We start from the raw sequence: 22,664 nt of genomic DNA, 5'->3' as shown, positions 1-22,664 counted from the left end.
AGCAAGCATGTACACTAACTATACACTAACTAGCAAGCATGTACACTAACTATTAACTGAAAAAAAAATAAGTGTAGGAACTAGGAAGGGAGGAGAGTATAGGGGCGGAAGAAGAAGAGGAAGAAGAAGTATAGGGAATTAGGGGCAGGGAGGAGTATAGGCCCATGTTTAAAAAAAAAAAAGGGATTGAGACTATCGATTGAGAACAGTCAGGGGCGGAGAGGAGTATAGGGGCTCCGCCAAAAGGGACTGAGACTAGGACTAGCGATTGAGAACAATTAGGGGCGGAAGAATGAGTGGAGCTGTGGAGGAAGGGAGGAGTATAGGGGTGGAGCCCCTGTTTTTTTGAAAAAAAAGCAAAAAATGAAGGCTTTGTATTGTTGTCTTAATAATAAAATGATAGCATGTAACCGGTTTTATTTTAAAAGAATAAAACATCTAATAAAATATCAAAATAATAAATTAAAAAAATTCTTAGATGTATGTAGGCGCCCACCTTGGCGTCGCCTTGACAACTATGGTAGCAGGCAAGTTTACAATATCCCAAGTATTGTTCTTACGAAGTGCTTCTATCTCAATTCTCATGGCATCCCTCCATTATGGTTTAGATAAGGCTTCTGATACATTTTTAGGTACATGTTGGGCTGAAATGGAGGCTAAGAAGGAATAGTAGGAAGGAGACAACAAACCGTAAGAGAGGTGTTTGGAAATGCAGTGAATAGTACATTTGCTTTTACCTTTTCTTATAGCAATGGGTAGGTCAAGGTCTAGGAATGAGGGTACTACTGGTTGTGGTTCTACAAGACCTGTCTTCTCTTTGGTGACTGGAAGTTCTAGAGGCTCACCTGAAGATGGGGGAACAAGTTGTCCATGCCTTAGTCTTTGCCATTGGTACCATCTCTGAAGAACAGGTGTAGTGAACATAGGAGGACTAGGAGGAAGCGGAGGAGGTACAGGAATGGAGGAACCAGAAGATTCAACTATAGGAACCAAAGGAGCTGAAGGAGGACCAACACAAGAGTCAACAAGAACTGGTAAAGGTGGGGGAGAAGCAAACAACTTACTAGAGGTCTCTCCCTTAGAAGAATGGCTATAAAAAGGGGTTGACTCTGCAAAAGTGACATCCATAGAAACAAAATGGGTGCCACTATCAAAGCAATAATAACCCATTTGTGTGGAGGCATACCCTAGAAAAATGCACTTCTTGGATTTGGGTTCAAACTTATGTCTTTGGGAATTAGGAACATGAACCTAGCAAGTGCACCCAAAGACTCGCAAAGGAATGGAGAAAACTTCAAGGTGTGGAAATAGAACACTGAAGGGAGATTTGAACCCTAAAATTGAAGGCATACAGTTATTAAGATACGTAGTTGTCATCATTGCATCACCCCAAAACCTTACAGGAACATGGGAAGCAAAAAGTATGATTTTAGCAACTTCCACAATGTGTCGATTCTTTATCTCTGCTACCCCATTTTGTTCCTAAGTGTGACCACAAGAGCTTTGGTGAACAACTCCAAACTTCTCAAAATATGAGGTAAGATCCTTCTCAAAACATTCCTTAGCATTGTCTTATCGGAATATTTTGATCCAGGTGCCAAATTGGGTAAGCACAAATTCATGAAGCTTTTGAACAAGTTTGGGCACTTTACTATGTGAAAGCATAAGATATAGCCAAGTGTAGTTAGAGAAGTCATCAATGAATAGAATAAAATATTTATAGCCTCCCATGCAAGGTAAACAGTAAGGCCCTCAGACATCAGAGTGAACAATGTTAAAAAGGAAAAATTGATCTTTTATTACTTGTTGGGTAAGAGTTTCTACAATGTTTTGAAAACTCATAGGACTCACAATGTAGACTCGAAAGATTGACTCCTTCAAACAATGCAAGAAACAAAAGCTTTGAAGGAGAAAAAAGACAAATGACCCAAACAATGATGCAATAACATGACACGACTGACTGACTCTGAAATTGTTGATCCAAAAGCTGATTTTTGAGGTAGTACTCGACTCTGCTCAGGCATATCTAATAGATATATGCCATTTGCCTTATGGCCACTCCCAATCACTTTATGAGATTTCATGTCCTGAAAAACACAATAAGAAGGAAAGAAGGTTACAATGCAGTTTAGAGATTTAGTCAACTTACTAACTAAAAGTAGGTTGGTATTAAGTTTAGGTACATGAAGCACAAAAGTTAAAGTAAGGGAATCTGAGGTTCTGATGCTCCCCTTGCCTAAGATGGGGGCAAGAGAACCATCAGCAAGGGATATTGTGTCATGACTAGATAAGAGTTGGTAAGTAGTGAATAAAGTGGAAGCGCTAGTCATATGGTCAAAAGCACTAGAATCTATTATCCAGGGGATCTTACTATTTCCCTAGGTAGAGACATGATTCGTAGTATCACAAATACCTGAGTGAGCATGGGCAGATATAGAGCTGTTATTTGGTGGAGCAGAAGTTGAAGTAGGCTCTAGATGACTGATGATGCGAGAAACAAAAGCTTCATAGAACCCACAATGTAGACTTGATAGACCGACTCCTTCAAACAATGCAAGAAACAAAGGCTTTAAAGGAGAAAAAGACAAATGACCCAAACAATGATGACATAACATGACACGACTAACTGACTTTGAAATTGTAGATCCAAAAGCTGATTTCTGAGATAGTACTTGACTCTACTCAGGCATGTCTAATAGATATATGCCATTTGCCTCATTGCCACTCCTAATCACCTTCTTAGATTTCATGTCCTGAAACACAATAAGCAGGAAAGAAGGTTACACTGTAGTCCAAAGATTTAGTCAAATTACTAATTGAAAGTAGGCTGGTGTTAAGTTTAGGTACATGAAATACATTCAAAGTAAAGAGGTTTGAGGTTCTGATGTCCCCCTTGCCTGAGATGGGGGCAAGAGAACCATCAACAAGGGATATTTTGTCACGACTAGATAAGAGTTGGTAAGTAGTGAAGAAAGTGGAATCACTAATCATATGGTCAGAAGCATCAAAATATATTATCTAGGGGATCTTACGATTACCCAAAGTAGAGACCTGATTCGCAGTAGCACGAATACCTGAGTGAGCATAGGCAGATGTAGAGTTGTTACTGGGTGGAGCAGAAGTTGAAGTAGGCTCTAGATGACTGATGATTCAGCCATATTTCTCATATTCAGCCCTGGCGGTTGCAAGTTATTCCCCTAGACCCCTATAGACTTCTCATCACATTGCCCTTCTCAACATCACAGGTCGTGGCTACATTAGCCTTGCCCCCATTCCCATTCCCGCTCTTTCTGTCATTATTATTATTATTATTATTATTATTATTGAATTGGGGGGGGGTTGGAGCTCTGAATGTATCTTCCAATAGGTATCTGATAGGCCCCCAATTAACTTTACGTATGCCAGGAAGAGGAAAGGCCAACAGTCGGCTAAGGGGGGGAAATAATTGAACACATGGGGGCAATTATAGCTGCAGGGAATAAGGAGAGTCTTGAGGCATTTATAGCTATGTCAGTTAGGAATAAGAAGAGGTTGGGCATTTATAACTGGGACAACTAGGCATTTATAGGAGTCAGTTATGCTGTGAGAAGAGTATAAGAAGGGGCTTTGGGATGGGGGAGAGGTATGTTTTTGTGGAGTGATGAATACTGTGAGTGATTGGGAGAGCAGGTGGTCTCTCGACAAACCGGCCAACTGTTAATGTTTTGTTTTCTTCTGAATGAATACCAGTTTCTTTTGTTGATGTTCGAGTTGTGTGAATTCTGTTGTGAAGACTGAGAATTGTGCGTGAAGTTTCTGGGACAAACAGTGGTATCAGAGCTCGTCTTCCCTCGACCATGGTGACAACTAAGGAAGTGGCGACGCAGGTGGAGGGTTTCGAAGAACGCCTGTCTTCTCTACATTATGGATTTCGTTTGGAGATGGATGGCTTACGCAATGAGTTTCAGTGACTCGATCCAGATAAGGTAGCAGTTGGACTTTCGAAGATCTTGTCTCTGGAAAGCTTGGTACAATCTCTGGAAGGAGGCGTTCAAGATCTGGTGAGACGTTTTTATCTGCTGCTTCAGCAACGGGCCTATTCAGCTTCTTTGTCTACGACTGACATTGCTCCTCCTTTAGTCGCATCGAGTCGTGCGGCTGACAAAGGGAAGAGTGCAGCTTTTCCGACGTCTTCTTCGATGTCGGTACCGGAACATACTTCTGATTCACTTCCTCGGAAGTTGGAGTTAACTATTTTTGATGGGGAAAATCCAGACGGCTGGCTTTTTCACGCGGAGCGCTATTTTGAGATTAATGGCTTGCTTCCGGCGGAGCGTCTGCGGGCAGCCGTTGTCTGTTTAGAGGGTGACGCATTGGCATGGTATTACTGGGAAGATGGTCGGCGACCTTTTCGTAGTTGGGCCGAATTCAAAGAGCTCCTCGAACGTTTTTGATCGACTCAGGAGGGAAATTTACAAGAGCAGCTTTTATTGTTACATCAAACTACTACTGTTAAGGGATATCGTCGCCAATTCGAGGTGCTCTCCGCTCACTTATGTGACCTGTCGGAATCAGTCCTTGAAGCAGCATTTGTTAACGGTTGCGCCCAGATATCCAGGCTGAACTCTGACAGATGGAACCCGTTGGGTTGATCAGGAAAATGGTGGCAGCCCAGAAAATTGAGAAGAATCAGACCTTATGGGCTTATCAATCAGGTTTATCTTCCCGTGGGCCCCCAACACCCCCCTCTGGAACTCGCTTTAATTCACGGGTTTCGCAAGTGACTACTGCTGTCACCCGACCTGCACGTGTCGCGATTCCTCCTTCATCGGTCCCTATTATTAAGGCCCCACCACCTGCTTTCAAAAAAATGACCGATAAAGAGATGCAGCTGAAACGTGCGAAGGGTCTATGCTTTCGTTGCGATGAGAAATACAGCCCGAGACATCGATGTGCTCAGAAATCACTTCAGGTTTTATGGGTTCAAGATGATGTGGAGGAAATCACTTTTGATGCGTCTAATTTGGACAGCACTTCCAAGGATACTGAAATTGCTCCGGCTCCAGATTCAGCCGTGCTCTGTGTTTCGTCTCTTGTCGGCTTGTGTGCGGCTAATTCCCTTAAGGTGTGTGGATGCATTTTGTCACGTGAGGTGGTCATATTGGTAGATTCGGGTGCAGCCCACAATTTTATCTCCGAAGCTTTAGTGGAAGAATTGAAATTACCCCGCGCTCCTACGCACAAGTTTGGAGTTCAGATGGGGAATGGGGATGAGGTGAGAACTTTTGGAGTGTGCCATCAGGTTTGCCTCAACTTACCCGAATTGGATGTCATTGCTGATTTCTTTCCTTTAAAGTTGGGCTCTACGGATGTCATTCTTGGTTTTCCTTGGTTAGCATCCCTCGGGGACTTGGTGATGAATTGGGGTAACATGTCTATGAAGCTCAACTTGGGGGGTGTCCGTGTGAAATTGCAGGGCGACCCTTCTCTCTGTTCTTCTCAGGTATCTCTGCATGCCATGATGCATAACTTACAACATGAGGGACAAGGGGTTTTGTTGGAACTAAAACAATTGCAGGTGGTGGATTCTTTGTTGAACTCTGTCTTGCCTACACCCCTGCCGATTTCCGCTTTACTGGATGAGTTCAAAGATGTTTTTGATATGCCTACGGGTTTACCCCCTACTTGGGCTACGGAGCATGCTATTGTCTTGTAGGAGGGCACTTCCCCTGTCTCTGTTCGTCCTTACAGATACCCTTAGTTCCAGAAAGATGAAATTGAATGCCTTGTCTCTGAGATGCTGACTACAAGTATTATTCAGCCAAGTACAAGCCCCTACTCGAGTCCGGTCCTTTTAGTCAAGAAAAAAGACGGAAGTTGGCGTTTTTGTGTTGACTACAGAGCCCTTAACCGTGCTACGGTTTCAGATAAGTTCCCCATTCCAGTTATCGAAGAACTTCTCGATGAGCTTCATGGTGCTTCTATTTTCAGCAAAATTGATCTTAAATCGGGCTACCATCAGATTCATGTCCGCAGTGAGGATATTCCCAAGACTGCATTTCGCACCCACGAGGGGCATTACGAATTCCTTGTCATGCCCTTCGGTCTCACCAATGCGCCATTGACCTTTCAGTCGTTAATGAACACTGTCTTCCATGATTTCCTCTGTCGCTTTATGTTGGTGTTTTTTGATGATATTCTGGTTTACAGTGCTTCCGAAGCTGCCCATTTGGATCATCTTCGACAGGTCTTCTCTGTGTTGCGCGCCCACCGTCTCTTTGGCAACTCAAAGAAATGTATCTTTGCTCAGCCTAGCATTGAATACCTGGGTCATATTATTAGTGCAGCTGGTGTTTCTGCCGATCCTTCTAAAATCCAGGCCATGGTTGATTGGCCTCAACCATCTTCACTTAAAGCTCTTCGCGGTTTTCTAGGACTTACAGGCTATTATCGCCGTTTTGTGCGTAACTACAGTAAAATAGCATGGTCATTGACGCAACAGCTTAAAAAGGACACCTTCTCATGGAATGCGGAAGCTGAGAATGCCTTTCAGGAGTTGAAACGGGCTATGACGACCGTGCCTGTGTTGGCCCTTCTGGATTTTTCCCAGCCCTTCTTGATCGAGACAGATGCATCCGGTGTGGGTCTCGGTGCGGTATTAATGCAAAATAATCGACCTATAGCCTTTTACAACCACAAGCTTAGTCCGGCTGCACAGTCGAAACCTGTTTACGAGCGTGAATTGATGGCTATTGTCTTTGCCATTAAAAAGTGGCGCCCCTATCTTCTTGGACGATGCTTTATTGTTCGTACCGACCAGCATAGTCTTAAGTATCTGTTGGAACAGCAGGTTGTCGAAGGTGAACATCATAAGTGGCTCTTTAAGCTTATGAATTATGATTTTGAGATTCAGTACAAGCCGGGTACCGAGAATGCCGTGGTTGACGCTCTCTCCAGAGTTCCTGCTGAAATGCACTTAAATTCTCTTACGGTCCCTATTTTTCTTGATTTTGATGACCTTAAGGAGCAAGTTGATGCTGATCCTTTTCTGGCTCACATTAAGAATGCCATACAGCATGATCCGGCTACCTATCCTGCCTACTCTTTAGTTGGAGATCACCTTCGTTATCATGGTAAGTTGGTTCTGCCGGCTTCTTCCCTTATTTATTCCCCTCCTACTTAAAGAGTTTCATTCTGGTGTTGTGGGAGGACACGCTGGAATCCGCCGGACATATCGGCGAATAGCCGCTGAATTTTACTGGCGGGGGATAAAGCGTTCTGTCCAAGAGTTTGTGCAGGCCTGTGATGTGTGTCAACGCAGTAAATATGAAACCATGTCTCCTGCTGGCCTTTTGCAACCTTTACCCGTTCTTGAATAGATCTGGGAGGATATTGCTATGGACTTTATTGAGGCTCTTCCTAAGTTGAAGGGATTTGACACAATTATGGTGGTGGTTGATCGTCTCTCCAAATATGCCCATTTCATCCCTCTCAGTCATCCTTTCTCAACTCTCACGGTTGCTCAGGCTTTTTTACACAACATAGTTCGTTTACATGGCATCCCCCGATCAATTGTGTCTGATCGTGATAAAGTCTTTATGAGTTTCTTTTGGCGCGAGCTTTTCACCTTGCAAGGTTCAGAATTGCGTCGTAGTTCAGCTTACCATCCTCAGACGGATGGTCAGTCGGAGGTGGTTAATCGCTATTTAGAGACTTATTTGCGATGCTTTGCGGCTGATTCTCCCTCCCGCTAGTCTTCTTGGTTATCTTGGGCAGAATACAACTATAATACATCTTTTCACACTGCTGCTGGCATGACACCTTTCAAGGTGGTTTATGGACGCGATCCTCCTCCATTAATCCGCTATGAGATTGGCTCTACGGCTAATGTTGATGTCGAAGCTGTTCTCCTTCAGCGTGACGCTATACTTGGGGAGCTGCGAGCTCATCTACACTGTGCACAACAAAAGATGAAAGACTCGACTGATGCGAACCGACGAGATGTGAATTTTGATGTCGGGGATTGGGCGTATGTGAGAGTGCGACCTTATCGCCAGCAGTCTCTAGCTCGCCAAGTCAATGAAAAGCTTGCCCCTCGTTTTTATGGACCATTTGCTATTGTGGAAAGAATTGGTGTTGTCGCTTATAAGCTTGAACTTCCTCCAGATGCACGGATTCACTCAGTTTTTCATGTCTCGCAACTCAAGAAGGCAATTGGCAATCATATCTCTTCTCTTGTGATTCCTTCCACTCTGTCGGCTGATATGGAGATGCTTGTGGAACCCGCGGCCGTACGAGGGGTGCGACCATCCACTATGCCTGGAGTTACTGGTTTGGAAGTGCTTATTCATTGGCAGGACCTGCCTGATTTTGAAGATTCTTGGGAGCCTTTTGACTTACTTCGAGACTGATTTCCTCATTTTAACCTTGAGGACAAGGTTAGACTTTGGGCGGCAGGTAATGATAGGCCCCCAATTAATCTTACGTATGCCAGGAAGAGGAAAGGTCAACAGTCGGCTAAGGGGGGGGGGAATAATTGAACACATGGGGGAAATTATAGCTGTAGGGAATAAGGAGAGTCTTGAGGCATTTATAGCTATGTCAGTTAGGAATAAGAAGAGGTTGGGCATTTATAACTGGGACAGCTGGGCATTTATAGAGGGAGTCAGTTATGCTGTGAGAAGAGTATAAGAAGGGACTTTGGGATGGGGGAGAGGTATGTTTTTGTGGAGTGAAGAATACTATGAGTGATTGGGAGAGCAAGCGGTCTCTCGAAGAACCGGCCAACTGTTAATGTTTTGTTTTCTTCTGAATGAATACCAGTTCCTTTTGTTGATGTTCGAGTTGTGTGAATTCTGTTGTGAAGACTGAGAATTGTGCGTGAAGTTTCTGGGACATAACAGTATCTTTTGTGTGCTTCGACTTCTTGCAATATTCATTCATAGGCACCCTCCTTTCTCTTAGTACCACCCTTCTGCTTCATCCCAACATTAGCAAAGTGTTCCATTGGGACCTCCACAATCTGAACCTATCTCTTGCTCTCCTCACTATTGACCATAGCATAAGCCTGAGAAAGGGTCACCTCATCCTTGGCTAACACATTTTGTCTGACTATATCATACTCAGGATTAAGCCCAGTTAGGAACTCAAAAACCTGATTCCTCTCCACCAATTTCCTATGGGTTTCAGCATCTTTTGTGCATCCCTATTGAACTATCTCCATCAAATCAATTTCTTGCCACATAGACTTCAATATTGAGAAATACACAGCTAATGGCTTCTCCCCCTGTCTCAAATTTTCACATCATTCTTTAATTTGTAGGCCCTAGCAACATTTAACTTCTGTGAGTAGGTCTCCTTAATAATATCCCTTACCTCCTTAGCAGTCTCCAACCACAAATAGTGTTGACTGATATGAGGTTGCATAGAGTTCCCCAACCAGCCTATAATAGTGTAATTATTCCTGCATCCACTTCTCATAGGTAGGATCATCCTCCTTGGGTTTTGTCTTTTACTCCTAGTGATATACCCCCATTTTCCTCTACTACAAACATGAATTTTTATTGGTTGAGACCATGCCAAATAGTTTGTCCAATCTAGCTTCACAGTAGTCACTACCCCACAAAGATTCTCTATGGACCCTTGTCTGTAGGGTATTTTGTCTCACTTCTAGTATGCTCCATTGATCAAACGGAGGCAAACGAATAAAAATAAGATACTATTAATCTAAAAACACTAACCTGAGCTTTTCTATAGTAGAAAACTAGGGTCTCAGCACTTGGCAGAATGTGGGAAAATGGGTAAGAGAGAGAACTTGTGGCCGCTCCTACTAGGGACTCTAGAAACTTCTCCGGCTAGAGTTGATCTCCAAATCGGCCAGTAAACTCCCTTTTAAGCCCCAAGCACTAGCTTTAAGTTGTCTCTAAACCCCTTAGTTTGATTTCTCCAGTCAGCTAGGGTTTTTGGGAAAAATATCCAAGAACTTGCCTAGGGCCTCAATCTAAGTGGTAAAGCAGGAAGTAGGAACCTGCTCGGATACCAAGAAGAAACCAGTCCAAGAATTTGGAAGAAAAGAGGAAGAGAAGAGAAGAGAAATCGTTCCTCTCTCACTCCCTTAATCTCTATATATATGTATTGGACTAATTTAAAGGAGAAATTACATGGGTGCCCCTGGTTAGGCGGCTGACCCAATAAACATAAGAATTAGATGTGTTAAGGGCCCATAAAGGCAGCCCATTACATCAGAAATAAAACAATAAACAGCTGAACTAAAGCAAGGCCCATTTAGCCACCAAACTAAGGTCCATTTGGCCCAATCTCTCTACAAACTACTCCAAGTGGACCTGAATAAATAGCTAATATATTGCCCTTGGAATTTCTGATTGCCCCACCCATTCCTGCCAAACCTCGGTTGCCTAAGGTGCTTCCATCAAAGTTCAATTTTACTTTGCTGCCTTGTGGGGGTTTCCACTCCAATCGTATTTGTTACAGACTGTATAATTAAAATAGGAAGATGTTACAGACTGTATAATTAAAATAGGAAGTAAATACTAGGGAGATATGATTTACCTTGATTGTAGGACTGATTTGTAGGAATTAGATTAGTCTTCTTTCCTAATATATTCTTTCCTAACATAGAATTTGTAACTTGTATATATACATACGAGATTGATGAATAATACAACAAATTCTTCTTCTTCCTCTGTTTACTCTTATTTTACATGGTATCAGAGCATCTAGTCTCTGTCTGCCCTTTTTTTTTTTTTTTTTTCAAGTAAACAGTAGGTAGAGGAAAATTTCTGGGTGTTTTGGGTCACCTCCTTGGAGCAGTCAGAGCATCTAGTCTCTGCAAAGTCCGGCAGTTAGCAGCCCTGCGCGTGTGTCTCACGCACCGCCTGAAGATTCTGCCAGTCACACGCCGGCACGTGGAGGCGCATCTGTCGCTGGAAAGTTTTTTCAGTCGTTGTCTTTTGGCTCGCCTCGTCCTGTATAGCACATATTTGTGCTTTGTTACGTGCATATCCATTCCGGTGTTTTCAACAGGTGTGCTCTGTTGATTTTTGGAGTTCAAAATATTCTGTTTATTTGAATTTTGAGATTATGGCAGACAAGAAATCAGTAGTTATGTCGGATGTTGTTTCAGTGATGTCAAAAATAACTGAGCATAAGCTTAATGGCTCTAATTATTTGGATTGGAGTACAACTGTTCAACTATATTTGCTGAGTATTGCTATGGATAACCATTTGACTGATGACCCTCCTAATGATGACTCGAGAAAGTCTTGGTTGAGGGAGGATGCCCGTTTGTTCTTGCAGATACGCAACTCCATTGAAAGTGAGGTGGTTGGTTTAGTCACTCACTGTGGATTTGTTAAGGAATTAATGAACTATCTAGAGTTCTTGTACTCCAGAAAGGGGAATATTTCCCGCATTTATGATGTGTGCAAAGCCTTTTACAGGGCGGACAAAGGCGATAGATCTCTTACAAGCTATTTCATGGATTTCAAGAAAACATATGAAGAACTTAATATGTTGCTTCTATTTAGTACTGATGTGACTGTTCAACAAGCTCAGCGAGAAAAGATGGCTGTTATGAGTTTTTTAGCTGGCCTACCTTCTGAATTTGAGACTGCTAATCTCAGATTCTTTCTAGTTCAGAGATCTCTTCTCTACAAGATGCTTTCAATAGGGTCCTTTGTACAGAATGTTCTCCACCTGTTCAGCCTAGTAGTGCCCTTGTCAGCCGCAATAATACATCTGAATCAAGGAGACAACAATACAAGAGTGGTAGTGGTAGGTCAAGTAACTATGACAGGAATACTAATACTCGTGGACAGGAGTTAGGAGAGATAGTATGTCATTATGTCATAAGCCAAGACATATGAAGCAGGATTGCAGGAAGTTGCAGAATAAGAAAACTCAGTCAGCCCATATTGCATCCACCATGGATACTTCTGAGAAGTATGTTATGATATCTACAGATGAATATGCCAAATTTGCTCAGTACCAAGAATCATTGAAACCCAATACATGTCTTGTTTCCTCCTCTTCAAAATGGGTCATTGATTCTGGAGCTACAGATCATATGACAGGTAATTCAAGTATGTTTTCTACCTTTCAGTCACATAAATCTACCTCTCCTGTTACTTTAGCAGATGGGTCAACATCTTGTGTTATTGGGTCTGGCACAATTAGTCCAACACCATCACTTCCTTTGTCATCTGTTCTTAGTTTACCTCAGTTATCATTTAATTTAATTTCTGTTAGCAAACTCACTCGTACTCTTAATTGTTGTCTCATTTTTTCCTGATTATTGTTTGTTTCAGGATCTTACGACGAAGAAGATTATAGGTAAGGGACATGAGTCTGGAGGTCTCTACATCCTTGATACACAAGTTCCAAGATCCATAGCCTGTTCTGGAGCTGTAACCGCTTTTGAAGCACATTGTCGGTTGGGCCACCCCTCTCTCCATGTGTTAAAGCAAATTTGTCCTCAATTTCAGAGTTTGTCGTCATTAAATTGTGAGTCTTGTCAGTTTGCTAAACACCATCGTCTTAGTTCGAGTCCTAGAGTCAATAAACGAGCTAGTTCTCCTTTTGAATTAGTCCATTCAGATGTTTGGGGTCCGTGTCCAGTTGAGTCCAAAACTGGGTTTAAGTATTTTGTTACTTTTGTTGATGATTACTCTCGTATGACATGGTTATACTTAATGAAAAATCGTTCTGAGGTGTTTTCTCATTTTTCTGCTTTCTGTGCTGAAGTTAAAACTCAATTTAATGTTTCTGTACAAATATTGAGAAGTGACAATGCTAAGGAGCACTTGTCAGAATCCTTTCAAACTTACATGCTTCAGCATGGCATTCTTCATCAAACTTCTTGTGTAGATACACCATCTCAAAATGGGGTTGCTGAACGGAAAAATAGACACCTTCTTGAAACTGCAAGAGCTTTGTTATTTCAAATGAAGGTTCCTAAACTTTTCTGGGCTGATGCAGTTTCCACAGCATGTTTTTTGATTAACCGTATGTCTTCATCTGTCCTTCAGGGTAAGACTCCTTATCATGTTCTGTTTCCAAATAAAACATTGTTTCCTATTAAGCCTAGGGTATTTGGGTGTACATGCTTTGTTCGGGATGTTCGTCCTCAGGTTACCAAACTAGATCCAAAATCTTTGAAGTGTGTTTTTCTTGGGTATTCTCGTGTTCAAAAAGGGTATAGATGTTATTGTCCTACTCTTCATAGATATCTTGTGTCAGGTGATGTTAATTTCCTAGAAGATACACCTTTCTTTCCATCTACTCCTCATTCAAGTCAGGGGGAGGATGATGATTTGTTAATCTATACTGTCACATCATCTGGTTCACATCTTATTGAATCTGCTCCTTCCAAGCCTAAGCCACCTACAGTACAGGTTTATTCTCGGCGACCAACCCCTCCGGATCCATGTCCTGCACCAGCTCCTTCGTCGACAGATCCAGTCTCAACTGATCCTGTTCCTTCGTCATCAGAACCAGTCTCTAATGATGATCTTCCTATTGCTCTTCGTAAAGGTAAGCGTAAGTGTACTTATCCAGTATCTTCATTTGTGTCTTATAATCATTTGTCGTCCTCTTCTTGTTCTTTTATTGCATCTCTTGATTCTATCTCTGTTCCTAAGACTGTTAAAGAAGCCCTTTCTCACCCTGGATGGCGTAATGCTATGATTGAGGAGATGAATGCTTTAGAGGACAATGGTACTTGGACCTCGGTAATTTTACCTGCAAATAAGAAGGCTATTGGGTGTAAATGGGTGTTTATAGTTAAAGTCAATCCTGATGGGTCCATTGCCCGATCGAAAGTCCGTCTTGTTGCTAAAGGATATGCTCAGACTTATGGAATGGATTATTCTGATACCTTTTCTCCTGTTGCTAAACTTACTTCTGTCAGGTTGTTTATTTCTATGGTAGCTACTTATAATTGGCCCCTTCATCAGTTAGACATCAAGAATGCTTTTCTTCATGGGGATCTTCAAGAGGAAGTTTATATGGAGCAACCGCTTGGCTTTGTTGCTCAGGCGGAGTATGGGAAAGTTTGCTATCTTCATAAGTCTCTGTACGGGTTGAAGCAGAGTCCTTGCGCCTGGTTTGGAAAGTTTAGTCAGGCAGTCGAGAATTTTGGTATGAAGAAAAGTAAGTTTGATCATTCTGTTTTCTTCAAGCTCTCTGCTGCCGGCATCATTTTGTTAGTTGTGTATGTGGATGATATTGTCATTACAGGGAGTGATACTACAGGGATTTCATCCCTTAAATCCTTTCTCCACACTCAGTTTCATACCAAAGATTTGGGAATGTTGAAATACTTCTTGGGTGTTGAGGTAACAAGAAGCAAGAAGGGAATATTCTTATCTCAAAGGAAATATGTACTTGACTTGTTGTCTGAGACGGGAAAGTTGGGAGCTAAGCCATGTAGCACTCCAATGGTTCCTAACTTGCAGCTCACAAAAGATGGTGAATTATTTGAAGATCCTGAGAGATATAGAAGATTGGTTAGAAAGTTGAATTATCTTACTGTAACTCGTCCAGATATTGCGTATTCAGTTAGTGTGGTGAGTCAGTACATGTCCTCTCCAACAGTTAATCACTGGACAGATGTAGAACAAATTTTGTGCTACTTAAAAGGAGCACCTGGGCGAGGAATTTTGTATGGCAATCATGGTCATACTAGAATTGAATGTTTTTCAGATGCTGACTGGGCAGGATCCAAGGAAGATCGAAGGTCTACTTCAGGCTTTTGTGTATTTGTTGGAGGGAATCTAGTTTCATGGAAAAGCAAGAAGCAGAATGTTGTCTCACGTTCGAGTGCAGAATCGGAATATAGAGCTATGGCCAAGTCTGTGTGTGAAATAATGTGGATATATCAGCTTCTGAGTAGGTCTTAAAACTTCAGTATCAGCCAAGTTGTGGTGTGAAAACCAAGCTGCTCTTCACATTGCATCTAATCCTGTTTTTCATGAACGAACTAAGCATATCGAGATTGATTGCCATTTCGTTCGTGAAAAGATTCAGCAAGGTTTGATTTCCACAGGTTATGTGAAAACAGGAGAACAATTGGGAGATATCTTCACGAAGGCTCTTAATGGGGTTAGGGTTGATTATATTTGTAACAAGCTAGGCATGGTTAATATCTATGCTCCAGCTTGAGGGGGAGTGTTACAGACTGTATAATTAAAATAGGAAGATGTTACAGACTGTATAATTAAAATAGGAAGTAAATACTAGGGAGATATGATGTTATAGACTGTATAATTAAAATAGGAAGTAAATACTAGGGAGATATGATTTACCTTGATCGTAGGACTGATTTGTAGGAATTAGATTAGTCTTCTTTCCTAATATATTCTTTCCTAACATAGAATTTGTAACTTGTATATATACATACGAGATTGATGAATAATACAACAAATTCTTCTTCTTCCTCTGTTTACTCTTATTTTACAGTATTCTCTCTTTTTCTCTAGAGGACTGTGCTACCACCTTCCATGCCCTTAGAATATCATTAGTTGTGAAGTTCTGAAAGCACTCCAAGGTTTTACTCCAAAACGCAACCTTTATTTTTATGGCCTCTATTACTTCCTCCACAGTTCTACTCTTACCATTAAATATCCTGTTGTTCCTCTCTTCTCAAATCACCAAAACAATTGCTGCCTTTGTTTCTTTCCACATTAACCTCCCCCTTTTCTTTAGTTGCCTCAGGGAATTTGGGTTGAAAATGTCGACCACCTCTTGAGAAGGGACCCACCTATAGCCAAAAAGAGAGCAGAAAGAACTCCCAAACACAAGAACCAAAGGAACAAGATATAAATAAATGGGATATGGGTTCTTCACCATCCCTACAAAGGAAGCACATATGAGGAGAGAAGGAATTTAACTTAAATGGGCTAGAAGAACTAACGACAAATCGAGAAGGACCTAGGTGGAAGTAATAAAAATTGATTTGAGTAGTACCCATAATTTAATGATGGACATGGCACTGAATAGAATTGAGCAGTGAAAGAGGATTCATGTAGCTGATCCCATATAATTGGGATAAGGCTTAGATGATGATAGTGACCACCTGATTGGATGTCACTTTTGTGATACCGATTACACTATTGCTTCGATTACTTATCTTTGTTACATGAGTTCTGATAATTGAAATTTTATTATCATTATCATTATCATCTTCAAAAATTACCACATGCAATGCATGTGCGCACTTACTAATTAGGACAAAAGACCAATGGATACTTCTATATTGACATCTTTTCTTACCTTGGGTTGATAGTTCATAACAAGGGAGAGTTGAGGGTGCTGCCTATAGAATTGGAGCTGGATGGACAAAATGGAAAGGTGCATTTAGAGTCCAATGTGTTAGGTTAATACCACTTGGGCTAAAAGGAAAATTTTATAAGACAGTTACAAACCTAAAAATGTTGTGTGGAACAAAGTGTTGGGCAATCAAGAAACAAAATGTCCAAAAAATGTAGCAGAGATATGAATGTTTGAGATGAATGAGAAAACTGGAAAAGGTAGGATAAGAAAAGAGCATATTTGTATTAATCTAGGAGCAGCCCCAAAAGGTGACACAACAAGGGAAAACTTATTATGGTAGTTTGTTCGTGTGTAGAAAAGATCCTCTAAGCACCAATAAGAAGTGACCTGTTGCAAAGTTGAACGGTCTAGAAGAGCTAGGGGCAGGGCAAAAAGAAAATGGTTGGAATAGTAAGGAATGATTTGAGGGATCATAATTTGACAATGGTATGGCATTGGATAGAGTGGAGTGGTGATCCATATGATTGGAACAAGGCTTTGTTGAGTTCAGTTGAGTTGTAGCCTTGTAAACATTATAGTGAAATCTGGTTGTGGGAGCTTTCTCCAACTATCACTTCTCTTTCTTTATCTGACTGGCAAGTGTGAGAATGTGACCTCGAGTCTGAGAGTGGCCACTTTGTGGAAAAAATGCCAAAGGTTAGGACTGTATGCAGTACACTCCTCCCAAGTATCTTTTGTTTAGAAGACATTTAAAAGACTGGGAACCCTCAGGGATGCTGGAGCTTCTCCAAAGCTTGAGTATCACTGAAACTTATCTTTCTCAAGAAGACAAACAAATTTGGAGATGGGAGAAATCTGGTCTGTTTTCAGTTAAAATCCTTTTATTCCAAGATTGTAAGGATGGATGAGGGTTCTTTCCCAGCTGATTTGATTTGGCAGTCCCAGTTCCTTCAGAAGTCTCTTTTCTGGTGTGGACAGCAGTTCTTAATTCTTGTTTAACAAAGAAAAACTTGAGTAGAAGAGGAATGGTGGTTAATGGTGAAACCATGATTTTCAAGGCACCAGGGTGAGGCCAGGTGAGGCAATGGATTTTTTAATAAAGCAATGAATCCTAGGGTAGTAAATCCCTAGGTTCCATAGTAAGCAGCAACCATCTTTCACTATTAATTGTCTATAATCTTTACAAAAAATGTATAAACTTAATTTAAAAAATAGAAAATCAACATATTCATAAAAAAAGGAAGAAAGAAAATACATTTCAGAAAATAGAGGGGCTGAGCCTCTATTTTTTTCCTAGGAAAAGAAGAAAAGAAAGGATGAAAGAAGAACAAATGAGGTGTTGATTGAACTCCTTGCTTTCAGTTTAGGTTTTTAAGAAGGTGTTGATTAACACCTTGCTTATCAATAAGAAGAACAAATAGAGGGGCTGGGCCTCTATTTTTGGGTTCTTCATTGCTTATCAGTTTAGGTTTTGCAGTCTTTGGGGGTTCAAGACAGTATATACACGTTGATTGAACCCTAACAAATAAGAAAAATAATAAAAGAGACTAGTATTTTAACTCACAAACTGAATAATTTAGTTTTAATGATGTCTGTTTGTTATGATAATCTCATGAAGTGTAGAGCATAAAAGTATCCAAGAGCACTGTGTAAAAAATATCTTGGCAATTAAGCAAGGCGACCCTCCATGAGTGTGTTATCGCCTAGGCGTTGCCTTGACAACTATGACTTGTGTCTTGTGTAATGATGCAAAATGCAATGGAGATCTCTAATCACATTTTCATCTACTGCAAGCTCTAATCACATTTTTGGGGTGTTCAGTTGCAACCAGGAGTCAGTGGAAGATTCTGCTTTGGGTTGGAATCTTAGAGGACTAAGGAAGGAAGGAAAGATTGTGTGGAGGATCACTTCCTTTGCTGTTTTTCGGACTTTATGGAGAGAGTAATTCTAGGATTTTTGATGAAATGATAACAAATGTGACACTGGGGAGAGCCTGTAAGTTAAACCAAAGGCTAAAATTTTTTCTTGGGTGAGCGTGCATAGGGCTTTTTATAGGAAACGTCATGATACTTTTCTTGACAAAAGTCTGCTTTTTGTAAAGCTGGTTATTTAAGGCTGTAAGGTTATATATTCCCTTTGTAGAGATCCTTGGTGTATGGGGGGGTCTTTTAGCTATATGAATGCAAGTTATACTTTGCCTTCTTAAAGAAGGAAAAAACATTGCTTTTATTTCTTTTTCTATCATACTATGAACATTTAGTATGTATACAGTATATTTATAATTGATTTTAATGTTATTGATTAAAAGAACCATAAAAATTGATCAAAAGAATAATGATTTCTGTTTTGTGATTATGAATGCAGTTATTAGCGAGCATTACTGGAAATCCAAAAATTTCTGTGCCCATGACGATCGTTGTGTCAGGAATAGCAAAAATGTTTGTCGGTGAGCTTGTTGAAACAGGCAAGTTTACCATATTGGTTTGCAGATATTGAACTTAGAATTCCATTTGCAGACTAAAATATGCTTTTCTGCTTTTCCACTTTGAATATTGAGAGGAGATATGCTGTGGTACTGTTAGATTGTATTTTTACATGGACATGGACACAGGAATCAGAACTTGACTGTGCCTAGGTGTCTGACTCAGTTAGATGAAGATACCAAGGGACTCGTGGAGATGTCCATAAAAAGTATATGCTATAAGATTATCCATATGTTGTTGAAGTTTAACATTATAAACTTATTGAAAATGGTCTAAAAGATTATTTTTGTTACTTAAATAACATTTATAGGAAAACGACATTCGTTGTATACATTAACTATTAATTTATGTTGAATAAATAAGGAGAAAAAGAAAAATGTCACATGGAAGTGTCATTCAAGAATCCATGGAGTGACAGAGTCTTGTGCATGTCTGACACAGGCCCTTCATAAAATTTATTACTGGTGTGGAACCTCATCATTGGTTCCACAGCCCACTGAACAGCTAAAGCGTTCAGCTAATCCGAATTCACTCGAATAGCCCAATATTCGTCTCAGATTGGCTCAAATCCAAGCCTGATCTGTTGTAATATTATTGCAAATATTTCTTAATTATTAGGGGATAGAATGTGAAGATTTTTTATCATGGGCCCCATTGTAAATATGTGGGCCCCATGTATTTAAATACTGGTGTGGAACCTTATCATTGGTTCCACAGCCTGCTGAACAGCTAAAGCGTTCAGCTAAACCGTGCTCTATTCGAGCTTGGCTTGCCAGAAAAACATGAGGCTCAAGTTGGAGCTTGAGCTTGAATTTGGCTAGACTCAAAAGCTCATATTTGAGCTTGGCTCGGCTCAAGGTAAGCTTCCTATTTAAAAGATAAAAAATTATACTTGTGAAAAATAAAAGTCATACTTATAAAAAATTATTTCTTATTATACGTATAAAAATTAGGGAAAATTCCCAATAGGTACCCTGTACTTTAGGTTGAGTGCCAATTTAGTACCTAAACTTTAAAACATGACAATCTAGTACCCGAACTTTTGAAATGCGACAATCTAGTACCTACCGTTAATGGACCGTCAGTTATGTATATCATGTGACCTCATGTGCAATTTAAGACTTTTGTAAATGTCAAAATTACCCTTGGAAATAGAACACACTGTTCATCATCTTATTTCTCAGGAAAATGAAATAGAGCCCAAGCTCTCAACAGTCCAGACCATCATTTCATGATGAAAACCCATCAAGGCAAGAGCCAAAGGAAGACGGTTACAATTCATGTAAACTTGCCAGAGTTCAACAAATTTTCTAAAACTCGATCAAAATCTTCAAGTCTCTGATACTGAAGCTCCACTTCCAGAACACAAATCCTCAAGCTTTGATTTAAAGCTCAACTCTTCCCAATCTTCATAGCTTTATAATGACTTGAAACTTATAGAATTCACAGAACCCATGTCTAATATCCCAAGACCTACTTCTTGTTACGGTGAAAATTGATCAAACTCAGACCCTAAATGCTTGATCATATTCAGTTTCTATTATTACTCAAATCCCAACTCAGCAGCTCTGCAGCTCTGCAAGACTAAAAACTCAAATTTCCAATCTCCAGGTTTAAATAAACAAAACCCATGTCTAGAAACTAAGAAAATTCCAACTGAAGCTAAAGAAAAGTCCTCTTTTCTGTCTTTTCGAAATATCATTTTCTCAAATAATCAAAACAACCACTTTTCTAGAACCCAGCTCAAAGAATACATTCCCAATCAAGAGGAGGCTAAAGACCTCAACTGAGTTCCAAGAAAATTATCTATCTCGAATTCTTCTTCATATATCACCAAAAGACCCGTGTCAAAGACTCCCACTTGAAAAAACCTTCCTTTCTGAGAAGAAAATGAATAAGAAATAACTGTTAAGCGTAAAAAAAAATGTCAAAACTATTAAAAAGGTCAAAAAACAGGAATAGAAACAGAGTTTCTGGTCAGGTTAAACGACAATTTCTAGTCATGGGTGTAGTTGTCAGTCTTCACGTCCCTTCTATGTAAGCGTCTGATGGTCTGAACTTGACTCAACGGAAGAGATAGTTTGGCTTTGCCTTTGCTTCTTTCGTCAAACCATGCCATGTGAAAAGGATAACAGAGGAACTGTAATACAAAATTTGTTTTAAAAAATGACCCAGAACGGAGCCGTTCTGGCCACCGGTTTCTCGGTTGACAGTTCAACTGTTTGTAGGTGCTCGGCCTCTCTCTCTATAGTTGTTGCAAATTTGCAGATTGCAGATGGTTGATAAAGAAAATTAAATGACATTTGAAGGGTATTTGTGTCTTTTCCCATGACACTTAACGGCTGGTTAACAGCAGGTACTAGATTGTCGCATTTCGAAAGTTCGGGTACTAGATTGTCACGTTTTAAAGTTCGGATACTAAATTGGCACTCGGTCTAAAGTACAGGGTACCTATCGGGAATTTTCCCTAAAAATTAAGAATTTGTTTCATATGTATATAAAAATTAACAATTATACACTTAAAATTAGGAATTATTAAAAATTTATTTATTATTATACATATAAAAAATTAAAAATGCTATATATAATATAAGCTCGATTAGGCTCATGAGCTTCACGAGCTGATCTTCATTAGGCTCAAGCTTGGCTCAATTAGAAAACGAGCCTATAGATTTAGCTTGGACTCGATTTGAAACTTGGTTTAGACCGAGCTGATTGAGCTTTTAACGAGCCAAGCTTCTATTAGTTATTTATTGATTGTTGGTCAACTTTTATGTACTTGCATATTTGTTGGTTATTGGTTTTTGATTTAACTACAGGCTAATTGTCTTGATCTTATGCTTTGATGTCGAATCAAGTGTGAAATTGTTAATTTGATTTTAATAGGTGAGTTCCTATATTAAGGTTTTTAAGTTCTTTTTTCCCCAAAAGTGGCACCCAGTGTTTTAAAAGGCGTGGGAGGCGTATGCCTGGAGGCACGCCTCTAGGCGAGGCTCTCCCAAAATGCCCTGAGGCGTATGCTAGAGGCGCTGACACCTCTGAGGTGTACGCCTCATGCGCCTCATGCACATCTTATATAAAAAGACAAAAAAACAAAAAACAAAAAAAAAGGAAAGGAAAGGAAAGGAAAGGAAAAGAAAGGGAAGGGAAAGAAAAAGAAAGAGAAGAAAAAAAGAGATAAGGAAAGAAAAGAAAAGGGAAGGGAAGAAAAGATAAGGGGAAAGAAAGTGGTTTGCCCCCTGCCCCTCCGCTTCGACAAGACCCCCCTTTTCAACTAATGTTATGCATCTTATTCTTAATATAAAAGATTTTTATTAAAAATAAAGAAAAAATGAGATCCCCCCTTCCTCTTCATCCTCCTCCTAACCCCCCTCCTCTTACGCCTCCTTGTGTTCGGGAGGCTTACACTTGCATTCTGAACTACGCCTCACACCTCTAGGTAGTGGAACGCCTTGCATCATGCCTCCGCGTTTTAAAACATTGGTGGCACCTTACATTATTCAGACACATGCCTTGCCTTGTGCATCAGGCTCGAGGAATTTTTTTTTTATCCAAAACGATGTACCAGTCATGTCTTCTACCAGAAGATTTATAATATTTACAGGGGGGTTATTTAGGTATCTTCTACGAACACTTAGGCTTAAAGCCATATTAGCTAAACTGTCAGCACGTCTATTTGCTTCTCTGTAGCAATGAGAGAAGGTAACATTTGGACATTGGCTCTAGGAATTCGTGGCTTTAGTTGTGCTTCCTACTTTTAGAACACTAATATTGCCAAAGGTTAATCAAGCTACCAAATATCTTCATTATGAAGCACTTTGAAAATAGCCTGATTCTCTAGCACTAGTAGTTAGGTAACTGTAGCTATAAATGCTTTTGTCTGCTGATTCCTTGATCATGAGTATCACCTAG

The 22,664-nt window shown here is 40.3% G+C and overlaps 1 protein-coding gene across 6 annotated transcripts in view; it reads left to right on the top strand.

Annotated features, from left to right (window-relative positions):
* Positions 1–22,664, top strand: part of TAF11 (TBP-associated factor 11) — a 43,446-nt gene that overhangs the window by 19,642 nt on the left and 1,140 nt on the right. For 5 of the 6 annotated variants that reach the window (XM_019198186.2, XM_010262546.2, XM_088891752.1 and 2 more), the window contains exon 5: positions 18,634–18,733. In XM_019198186.2, coding sequence (XP_019053731.1) covers positions 18,634–18,733 — 100 coding nt within the window. Of the gene's footprint in view, positions 1–18,633; positions 18,738–22,664 lie in introns of all 6 variants that reach the window. The other variant, XM_088891757.1, reaches the window with a different exon arrangement.

The sequence above is a fragment of the Nelumbo nucifera genome, chromosome 7 (genome assembly GCF_055504915.1).
Source record: "Nelumbo nucifera cultivar China Antique chromosome 7, China Antique-T2T, whole genome shotgun sequence".
Taxonomy (NCBI): Eukaryota; Viridiplantae; Streptophyta; class Magnoliopsida; order Proteales; family Nelumbonaceae; genus Nelumbo; species Nelumbo nucifera.
Note: the sequence above shows the minus strand (reverse complement) of the source record. Positions and strands in the feature narration are given on the sequence as shown.